An 11,018-nucleotide genomic window follows, 5' to 3' on the forward strand; every position below is an offset into this window, starting at 1 on the left:
TTGTTTTAAAAGCTACTAATTGTGACATCATTGTAGCGGGGATATTCGCCATAAGTACTATGATTTCTAATCCAATACCAGTTGTATACCTGGATATTTTGGCCTTTCTAGCACGCTGTCCAAAGGGATACCTTCTGTTTACCTTCCGTCGCCATACTTCCGGATCAGCTTTTCCATGATTGACATTGCACCTGAGCGATACCCACCCCCAAAAATAGCATGGTGATTTAGATGATGGTACCTGATCATAAGGTTAACATCAAAGACCCAATATAAAAAGAGAGAGAGGAACAAGGCGAAACTCACAGCTCATACAACCTCACTCGGTCCTCATACTCCCCCACAGGCTCCGTCCTCGGCACAACCCGATGATACCGATCAAAGAACCTAGACCCAAACCCACCAAACATATGCATAATACCCAATTCAAACTCACTATGTCCATAGCAAGCCGACGGATCATAAACCACATCTCCAGCTCCATCCTCACGACCAGAACCCACAATCCTCCCCCGATCAGCATTCCCACTCCACAAATCCCCATGAATGACAACAGGCACTATCCCCTCCCCTTCACCATTGGAATCATATCCAAGATGATCATCGCCCAATAATCGTGGCACAACACTGTCCGCAGTTTTCTCCACAAGCTCACGTAACCCCGCATCAGAACCATTGCGATGCTCCGACGTCGCGAGAATTGTAAGTAATCGCTCCTCGGCGTAGAAGGTTGCCCAACTATCCCGGAAGACATTCGGCTGCTTCGTGTCGCCGCAGAATGTTGGGACTGGGAATCCGAATCTTCGACGACCGGTTTGAACATCAATCGGTGCGGGCGTTGTATGTAGTTTCCCCAGTCGATGGGCAAGCGTAGTAGTACTACTCTCGTCATCACCGTTACTGCTAAACCGACCCCCAGCACGTAAATCGAGATACTCCGTCACAAGAAAGAATTTCTTGTTACTACCTTCCTCTAACGGGCCCCAGGCCAGAGCCCGTGGACAAAATCCCGGTACAGAGGTCGCGATGGCGTTTAGCGATTCGTATTCGCCGCGAAACATTTCTTCGGCGGCTTGACCGTCTGAGGAGGTTTTTATAAAGTATTTTCGTTCTTCTGCGTCCTGTGTTTTGCTGGGGATTGTGGCGCGCAGGGTTGCTGTGCTTGTGAAGCCGGAGCCTAGGCCGGAAGTGGATAGACTGGCTTCTGAGTTGTTGGGGAGGGATAGGGCGCGGAGGATTGTTTCTGGGACTGGAGACATCATTGATTTTTTTGGGGTATTATTGTATGTGACTTAGGAGGATTCGAGGAATGAAGATGGTGGTTTACAGTATCGAGGTAGATATTCTCGCAGGGATGAGAAGTTGGCTGTGAAGTACTATGACGTTAGTTTCCCCACACAATTGATAAGAATTTGAAGGTGGAGGCACCACCAGGGTGGGCATCATTATAATCAACTAGGTAGTTACTAGTCACTTACAAGGTTGGGTCGAATTTTAGCTTGAAGATAATATCATGGATATCTGAATGCGATCTAAACATTTTTGCACTGTCTCAACTGACCTATGCACACTCATCGATAAAACAAAACGCCTTCAATACTTCACATCCCATGGCTAAATCAACATCCCAAACAATACAATCTCATGAAGTAAGCGTATTCAACAAATGTACCGCAGTCTTCGTCCGCTCTCTCACATCCAAATCAGAATCTTCCTCAAGGCTAACCAACCGCTCAATAACGCCCAACTCCTTAAGCCGGGCGGCTCGTTCACGACAACCCTCATGGTCACTCTGATCCTCTTCGTAGATTAGGTTAATAACAACCCAGACGCAGCTAACTCGGACCTCGCGATGCGGGTGATTGAAATGACCGACCATCGACACTAGAAGGTCTTTGTGTGATACCAACAGTTGACGGTGACGCGGGAGGCCAGCAGCAATGTGGATGACTAAAGCACTGACGGAGCTAAGAATCTCGACGGGGACCTGAATGGCGCGAGTGGGATTCTCTCGGCGGTGGGCAAGTTGGATACTGCGAGGGCGGAGATTATCGGCGAGCGCATCTAGGAATTCTTCCTGGCCTACTTCCTTGAAGAGGAAGTCGATCATCTCGTTTGCACCAGGTCCGCAGATTATGTTGCGGATTAGATCGTAGGTTTGTTCTTGGACTGCGATGTCGTCTTGTCTTGTCTGGGTGGACTGTTCGATTGTGCCACGGAGAACGAGCCTGCGTCTTCGTCTTGCGTCGGGGAGAAACATGTCGAGATTCATTTTTGATGGTGGCATCGTGTCGGTCATTTTGAAGTCCTCGGTCAGTCCGTCGATATCCTCCATCGGGTTGAGGATGTCGACTTGCTCGCCTGCTGAGTTCGCTCGGCCCATAGCGACACTTGCGCCCTGGTCTGTTTCTTCGTCCAAGTTACGTCGAGCGGCACTGCTGGTGTCTTGACTGACGATTTGTCGAATCCAGGTCGAGCCGAGTCCCTCGATAACCTTCATTTTGATGTCGTTGGCTGTGTTGTACACCACATGCTTGAGCGCCCACAAGGATTCAATCTGTAATTTGGTATTGGGCGAATGGGCATGCTCACACAAAATTGGAATGATGTCGGCTGAAATGATTGCCTGGGAGGATATGTTAGATGAGATGCTCCACCCAAAAAGACAAAGTTGACTGACCTCTTTCATGGGGCTAAAATCCAAGGCTAAGTTACAAATAGCCGCGGTTGCAGCGATCTGGACTTCCAGATCATGGTGCTTCAGGAGCACGAACAGAGGCTCCGCAACTCCTGCATCAACAAGGCTTGTTCTGAGAACACTGACAGATCTAGTTAACATTCGAGTAGCACCGCAAGCAGCGAGAAGTGTTGGCGTGGGATTGCCATCCGCTGCTGAGTTCTTGGGCATGGAAATGGCGTCAGCCGGGGCATCACTTGGTCGAGGCTTGAGAGAGTCGATGATGTAGGGTACCACGCCATTCTCACACACTGACTTGCGATACTCGTCTTTGAAGGGTACCAAAGCTGCCAATGCTTTGAGAATGCTCTCGCGATATCGCATTATGTGACACATTGTGGGGGAGTATCCAGATGGGCCAAGCTGGCACTCCGGCGACACTGTCTCAGGATCGCGGGCCGGGCTGTCTCCCTCAGCATACCACATGGAACGTAGGTTCTCCGCCACCGGATTATATGTTTCCTTGAGGATTTGAGATAGACGCTTGAGCGCATTGCCGTTGACTGCGTGTTTTTGAAGTTCTTGATCGTCCATGACTAGATTCGCTAACACGGCTGGCGCCTCTTCTTTAGCACGTTGCGTGGGTGTGATCAGCCCATCATCATTGGACCCTTGCTCATCTGGCAACTTGAAGTCTCGGTCCAGCATCCGAATGAGGATCGGGACTAACAAAAACCCAAACATGGGGACCCGGTGCTTCCTGGCGAGTCCTAGACGGAACAAGACAGTCACCAAACGTGCAGCCATTAGGCGGGCAATCCCAGTTTCTGAGCGGAGAATGCACATCAGCCATGGGATAATTGAATTCTCGTCATCTTCTGGGGAGGGCGTCTCGGCCAGCGAAAACGGGGTAGGATAGGAATGACTTTGTCGACGCTGCGAGCCGGAGTTCCCCAAAGGTGGAAAATTGGCTGAGTTTGGGGATGACTTCTCGTGAGTCAATGGGACCGACGGTAGGAGGTGGTCCACTGGGTTTGCACCAGGATGGCGAGGAACTGCCGAACCGGACAAATAAGTTGAGCCCCAAGGGCCTCGTTTGACATCGACCGCGGCAAATCCGGGAACCTGCTTTGGGAATACCGTGATAAGGCCAGGGGAGGAGAGAAAATGCTCCGCCCTCCACTTCGATTGCTCGATGATGGTCGTGATTGCACGAAGGATAGGCGCCAAACGGGCAGATGCCGGTGCTGGCGCCGGTAATTCCCCCAGCGCGCCTGGCTCTTGGAGATGATACTGGGCACCGGGTAGAACAAAGCCCTGTGCCACCACGAAAGAGGCTAACTTGACGGATAGAGCATCCAGCACTCCGCATTCCGCTAGTGTTGTTTTGTGGACCTCCTCGGAGCACAGCTTCCCAATCAAAGCAGCCGCCAGCTCAATGCAGGCTTGGTTTTTCAATTTGTCATAGTCCTGTGCAATGATCCGCCTCAAGGCGCCGACATTCTCGCTTGAGAATACAAGATCTGCTAAGCGGATATCTCGCGGCCATTGTTCCTGGCTTTGTAATGGTAGCCGATCGGCAATGGTGTTGAGCAGCCGCAATATAGGAAGGCTGAAAGATTGTGGGCAATCCGGTGAGGATAATATGGCGAGAAGGATAGAAAGGATCTCACTGGCGAAGATCGGAGCGAGGAATGTCGGGCCACCTGCTTGAAATGATTAGCAGCCAATCTGGGGCTGCATTATAGATTCTATAGATCATGCTCCATCACGTACCTTGCGCCACGCTTCCCACAATCAGAATCGATTGCAGACAAGCCTCATATTCGCTGGAGGTGCGATAGTTTACCGGATTCGGAGCCGATCCATTGGGATCTGCTGAAGCCACTCCTCCAGGTCGATAGGTGGAAAGCACCTGGGCAAGAACGGGGAGAACCCCCGAGGTCACATAGGTTTCTTTGCGTTGGTCATGGCCGATCAGCTCGTTCTTGAGGGTGCGCAGAGATTCCGCCTGTGAGGACACCGAGTCCGAGCTGTGCAGCTGCAACAGAATCGGCGGTACCGCTGCTCGAGTCATCTTCCGAGAACCACCGCCTCCCAGTGGGAGGTCCGCGAATAAATCGCGCACTTAGGGGAATGATTCAAAGGTCTGGGCGAAAGTCGATCGCGTGCCTAGGAAAAAAAGGATTGCCGCGGGGGGAATGGGGGGGCCGTATGGTCGATGAGCGGGACACGGGGAAGAGAGTTGGAGAGGGGAAGGCCGGATTCGGGCGTCAGGTCGCGTGTCCGACGGGCGAGCGACGGTGTCGAGGGAAATTGGAAGGGTAATTCAGCCGGACTCTTTCGAGTATGGGTATTAATTGGAGAGAAGGAGGGTTAACCCTTTGTTGGCTTTGTCCTTCAAGATTCCAAGTAACCCTAAGCTCCCAAGCTTCCTTTTGAGGTTCCCCCAGTCTCCGCATGTCGCTATGATAAGTGGTTACGTAACCCACCTTGTCATCGTTGAGCCTGAGGCAACTATTGACTAGTACTAGAAGTAGTTAGTATACATACGAGTAGGAGTAGTAGTAGTAGTAGTACTAGTCACTAACTCACTGATACCTACTGTAGACTAGCTGCATCCAACGCCACTCACACTAACTCCGATAACTGTTAGTCAATCTAGTCCCTCACTAACAATGATCACCGCCACCGTCTGACATAGCCTGGACCCGCAGTCGATTCTAGTTGAGCCTCCAGGTTATCTCGATTATCTTGATCATCTAGACCTAAGACCATCTTGACCTATCCAATGTCTCCATATGCCACTGCCAATACCACCACCTGTTAAGTTTCACTTTTCACTTCGCATATTTACTCCATACTACTCATAGTAAGTACATCCGATACATCACATGATCGGAAGCCAGCCCTGTAACTTCTGTATTGTCACGTTTTGTCATATCCGGCCCGGACAGCCAATAATCAAGCCAGAATGACCACAGGGCTCCCCCCGGAGTTCACACCGATGGAGTAATCAGATGTCGCGCCCCCCACGTACAAGGCGTATTACATTACCTCATTGCAAAAGCGGAAAACCCTGTACTCGTCTGACTTCTCCTCCTTTTAGATTCCTCCTGAATACAATCTCCTCTTCTCCCCCCTCCATCATACACCCTACCCACCTCATCCACCCCCTCCTCCACATTGCTAAAAGACCCCGGATTGAATTCCACCTTTGGTCTCACCCACTCATCCTTAAGCAAGGATGAGGCCGTGCGCCAGCGCCTCCAGTTCCGCCCCCGTTGACTCGTGCGCCCACGTGGTGCCAGCGTGCACTCCGAGCGGCCGCTGGGCCTCAAATTCCTGCATTCCCGCCCTAAACACTAAACCATAAACGATCAACATTATGTTGGCTTCCTCCCCTTCGCCGTCTACCACCGCTCTGCGTTCCCCACGACCGCAGGCGGGCCATTATGATCCCCCGGCTCCACAGTTCAATAGTCCTCGCTCCTCACGCTTGGCCATTGAGGAGTTGCGGACCGCGTTGAATCGACATACCGTCGATCCCAACTCTCCTGAATCTCCTGCAGACCGTCACCGCAGGCGCGCTTCTGTTTCCGCCACTGCCACTGCGTCTGCGTCTACCCATACCTATGCCTCCGCGTCTACATCTGCTTCCGCCGATTCCTCTATTGTCCCCAGCAGCTCCGCAGATACTGTGACTGTCTCCGATTCTATGATTCCTCCTCCCCCACCCCCTACTGCGTCCTCCGCCGCGGTCCCCGTGAATCCCCCTTCCAATCCCTCCGATCCGAAGGTCTCGATGCCCGCCCCAGACGGTTCGGGGTCCAATAAGCGCAACAGCCAGAATGATCACCACTCGTCAGATGGTGCCCCGGCGGGCGCTGGTGATCCTGAGGGGCAAGTGTCGCAGTCTAAGCGCCTGCGCCCCGCCGAATCGGAGGCAAAAGTCTTGCCTGCTCAATATGAGCACGCCGACCCCCGCGACCTGGTGGTGCTGATCTCCAGCATGCTGATGGAATTGATCCGATTCAACGACAAAATTCCCCTCAATGAAGGCCGACTAACGCGCTTCCACTCTCGATCTCCACCCCGAATCTCCGTGCAGGATTACCTACAACGTCTCACCACCCACGCCACCCTCTCCCCTCCGATCCTCCTCGCCATGGTCTACTACATTGACCGTCTCTGTGCGCTATACCCAGCATTCACCGTCTCCAGTCTCACTATCCATCGTTTCCTGATCGCCAGTGCAACCGTTGCCAGCAAAGGGCTCAGCGACAGTTTTTGGACGAACAAGACATATGCCCGTGTGGGTGGTATCGGCATGACCGAGTTGGCCATGCTGGAATTGGAATTCCTATTCCGTGTGCAATGGCGCATCGTTCCACAGCCAGAGGTCTTGGTGGATTACTATCAAAGCCTGATCGAACGATGCGATGGCTTCGAAATCGAACGCCCTAGTGGCGACGATTCTTCTGTCGCAGCGACGACACCCAACACCAACACCAATACCAACACCCCTTCTGCATAGAACGCCCCGGGGCTACTTAGAACTTGCTCAACCATGGCCGCATCACTTCTCTTTCCCCGCCATTTTCATTATCCATTATACCTTACGAACCAATTTCGGGCTGGCCTCGAGAGTGTGGCGCGAAGGAATGTGAGTTGTGAGAGCCAATTGATCCAAGCATTTTATCCCTTAGATCCACCCGCGGCACGGTCTTAATAAAACGATGATTGTTTTGCATCCACAGAGAGCGTTATCTGATGAATACCCCGTCATGCTCGTGATCTTTGGGGTTCTGCATCAATTGGCGCGATACACTAGAGTGGCCTTACCTACTCAGCATACGCAGGACAAGAGGTGGTTTTCTGTATCATGTTTTCAGCGTTTCATTTACTAGCAATATGATCCGGCGTTCTGATGTCTATCAATGAAAATATGGTCAATGTTCTTTTTATTCTTGCCTCCTTCCCGCCTTTGCTGGATTTTTTATTATCTCACTTCTACAATTTTTGAGAACGCAATCAACAATTTACAAGACACAATAATCTACTAGTACTACTTCAAATGCCATTCAGACATGGCGATCTTCACTGTTTAGGTACTTTTCCCAGGTTGGAGATTAGGGCATAGGGTGCGGGGTTTAGGGCATGGGATGCCGCAAATCTCCTCAATCTTAATTCTTATCTGTAGGCTACTAGCAACTTTAAAGGAACCCTCACATTCACTGCAAGCCTAGGGTGCTCTCAGGTACTCTCAGCTTCTCGACCTGCCGCTCCCCAGTCGCACCTGCCTGTGCGGCATCGCACCTTCCTCATCGCCCCCTCCTCATCGCCCCCCCCAGTCATGTGGTCGTCTTTTCACACCTTCCTCACTTCTTCCCTTTCTCCATCCCTCTTCCTCTTCCTTTAACCTTCCCTCACTCGCCAGTTATTCACAACAATGGATGCATCCACGTACGACTCTCGCGCCGTTTCCATGCGGGATGTCGTTGAGGCAATTCAGCCTTTGAATGGACATGTAGTTCCTATCAAATCTATCCAAGAAGTCAACCCACCTGAAGGTTATGGTATGTGATCGAATCGAACCCCACCCCGCCATTGTCCCCAGGCGCGTCAAGACTGACTCCAATCTACAGATGATGCTTATGTCGCTGAAGTCGACATCAAATCCGCATCCAAAGTGATCAAGTATGTCAACTTCATATGCTTATACTGTCGACAGAACACTAATGGCCTCGCTATAGAGCTCTCGATGCCTCATTCCCTCGCGACTCTTCCCTCCCACTCAATCATCTGCGCCGCTTCTGCAAGCGCGACAATTTGCCAGAGTCAGTGAAGCAATTCGTGGATGAAACCTATCCTCAGAAGTCTTCCATGTCACCAAGCATCTTTATCCTCCTTGGGATTTCTCTTCCTGATATGGAAGCTGTGCGCGCCCTGCTCGAGCCGTTCATACCAGTGCCTCGTGCCCGTTCTCGTTCTTCACAGGAACCACCGGAGACCTCAAACCCCAGTACCCCAGAACAATCGCCAGAGCTTACGATTTTCCGCACCAAGATCCCCATCTATCCACCTGCCAGTGCCGAAGTGGCCGACCTGTGGACCAGGTCTCTGTGGCCCGTCACCTACAATCCCGCAGCCTCTCGATCGACCGTCGCACCGAATCCCCAAACTCTCAACCGTGACCAGAAGTCCATTGAACCTCGTGCTGGATATTACGTGTCTCTGGCACGAGAGGTCGCACTGGAGGCAAAGCAGTCGGGCCGCGGACGCGGTGTAGGCGCGGTGATCGTTGACCCCAGAATCGAAGCGCAGATTGACGAGAAAGCCTGGGAAGAAGGTTACAATAGCCGAGAGCGTTGGCCACAGGCCGTTGTTGCCGTCGCTGGTGACTGTCGCTTTGCAAGAGCTGAAGCTGGTGGACCTTCCCAAGCCGACAGGCATCCTGGTATTGCACCCAACCCGGCATGCGAAACGTACAACTCGGACCACGAAGGTGGCCCAGACTTGCATGCGCTAATGCGTGCTGTTGAACTGGTTGCGCGGTCGAGGAGGGAGGACCCGGAGAATGAAGTTGACTTAGCGGCGATGACCTGTCAACCAATCGTCCACACGGACCCCCAGCTCTCAAAGCCAAACCAACTCAGCGCCTTCGAGAAATACTTCCTCTACGAAGCTGGGAGTCATGTCATCGACGACGACTCCACCTCGTACCGCCCTTCACCTGCGACGAGTTGCCAAGTATCCCCTCGAAAGAGGAAGTTCGCACAGCCGAACCCCGAGGCAGCCGCCGTCTCCCTTGATGGCCTGGCAGAGGTTGAACTACCACCATCTACCACTACTCCCCCTCTCCCCGCTCCTCCCCCCTCAGACCCCGCGAGCCTTCCCCCGGCTCATCAGGAACCAATTGAGGAGTCGGGAGACCGCTTGCCGACTTCACGCATCCGAAGTCGGGCTGAGGGCGGCTACCTGTGCACGTCTCTAGACGTGTATCTCTCCCACGAGCCGTGCATCTGTTGTTGCATGGGACTCCTCCTGTCCCGATTTCGGGCAGTAATTTACCCCCGCGCCGGCCGTCTGAAGAGCGGTGGTCTTGCATCCGGACCCATGGAGACCCAAAAGGCTGTCCTGGCGAACGGAGACGTCGACGCCAATGCCAATGCCTGTCACCCATGCGAGGACCGGGAGTACTATGGCCTCCACTGGAGGAAGGAATTGAACTGGCGCGCCCTGGGCTTCGAGTTTGTCGAGGACGAAGCTGACGAGAATTTTCCTCCTGAGCATGTCGCCTTCCATGCCTGATTCATTCAGGCTAGTGCCGAGTGCACCATCATGTCATGTCATGTCATGTCCTGTCCTGTTTAACTCGTTCGATTCCCCATATGCATTACCATGAATGAGATGTAACATTAGCATTAAGATTAGCACAACACAGCAATTATGTCTACGACTACGACTACGCAGTAATGAAAAAGGATTTGAAATAAAATTTCCTTTGAAATTTTTTTGGGGCTATAAAAACATGCTTTTTTGGTCCTGGTCCTCCTCTTCCTCATCCTGTTAGCCCTATTCTTGCCACGGTCCTTTCCTAGAACGTTGTTCATATAGTACTAGTATCATGATCATGATCATCTTCCTCTTCTCTGAGCAACTTCTCCCCTCGTCCCCAATTTCTTTCTTCTTCTTCTTCTTCTTCTTCTTCTTCTTCTTCTTCTTCTTCTTCTTCTTCTTCTTCTCCTTTCTGGTTTCGATTCGATTGACTCTGTTCTTTCTCCTCTCTCTCTCCCTTCTTTATCCTGTGTTCTTTCGCCTTTTCTTTCGTCTCATTCAAAAATACAACAATAAGCAAGTGAATTCGTTTAAGGGATGTCCCATCCCATCCCATCCCATCACCGACCTCTGATAATGTAATCACAGAACACCCACTAGCAAAACAAACCGCCCGCCCGCCCGCCCCCCGCCTCTTACCCCCCCCTCTTTCCGGTATCCATCTATGGGAAAGAGGAGGGGGGGGGGGAGGAAAGACTGCGAAGAAATAAAGACAATGAAATTCATGACTTGGTCGTTGATCCTGATCCCCTCACGCCATGGTAGCAAAGATAAATGTATGGAATAGGAGGACTTGGGATCTCGAGCTGAGCGAGCAGGAGAGTAGAGGATTCTGTTCGGGGTTGCTTGTTTCTGCGGCGAAGTGAGGTGGTGGAAGAAGATTGTGGAGAGTATGTTCGTTGTGTTTTGATTGGGAATTTTTGGAGGGTATGAGGGTCGGTAGTATTGGTAGGAGGGTTTCGACTGTTATGTTCGATATTTGTAATAGATAGCCCAAATA

At 51.8% G+C, this 11,018-nt stretch overlaps 4 protein-coding genes across 4 annotated transcripts; 2 read left to right on the plus strand and 2 right to left on the minus strand.

The window, feature by feature from the left end:
• Positions 1–138: 138 nt before the first annotated feature.
• On the minus strand, positions 139–1,259 carry N7481_006432 (putative fructosamine-3-kinase; the record flags this gene model as incomplete). The annotated part of the gene is made up of 2 exons (XM_057265651.1): positions 139–241; positions 307–1,259. The coding sequence occupies 2 exons, from the start codon at positions 1,257–1,259 to the stop codon at positions 139–141; spliced, it is 1,056 nt and encodes a 351-aa protein (XP_057123371.1).
• Positions 1,260–1,642: 383 nt separating this feature from the next.
• On the minus strand, positions 1,643–4,754 carry N7481_006433 (armadillo repeat protein; the record flags this gene model as incomplete). Its single annotated transcript, XM_057265652.1, has 3 exons — positions 1,643–2,626; positions 2,681–4,386; positions 4,454–4,754. 3 exons carry the CDS (start codon positions 4,752–4,754, stop codon positions 1,643–1,645), a joined length of 2,991 nt encoding a protein of 996 aa, XP_057123372.1.
• A 1,311-nt stretch (positions 4,755–6,065) lies between these two features.
• phoB (regulatory cyclin phoB) lies at positions 6,066–7,214 on the plus strand (the record flags this gene model as incomplete). The annotated part of the gene is made up of 1 exon (XM_057265653.1): positions 6,066–7,214. One exon carries the CDS (start codon positions 6,066–6,068, stop codon positions 7,212–7,214), a length of 1,149 nt encoding a protein of 382 aa, XP_057123373.1.
• Positions 7,215–8,129: 915 nt separating this feature from the next.
• Positions 8,130–9,991, plus strand: N7481_006435 (putative tRNA-specific adenosine-34 deaminase subunit Tad3; the record flags this gene model as incomplete). Its single annotated transcript, XM_057265654.1, has 3 exons — positions 8,130–8,256; positions 8,326–8,377; positions 8,434–9,991. 3 exons carry the CDS (start codon positions 8,130–8,132, stop codon positions 9,989–9,991), a joined length of 1,737 nt encoding a protein of 578 aa, XP_057123374.1.
• Positions 9,992–11,018: the final 1,027 nt, after the last annotated feature.

Source organism: Penicillium waksmanii (genome assembly GCF_028829765.1).
Source record: "Penicillium waksmanii strain IBT 27052 chromosome Unknown utg000005l:1.0-5232799.0:1.0-5237142.0, whole genome shotgun sequence".
Taxonomy (NCBI): Eukaryota; Fungi; Ascomycota; class Eurotiomycetes; order Eurotiales; family Aspergillaceae; genus Penicillium; species Penicillium waksmanii.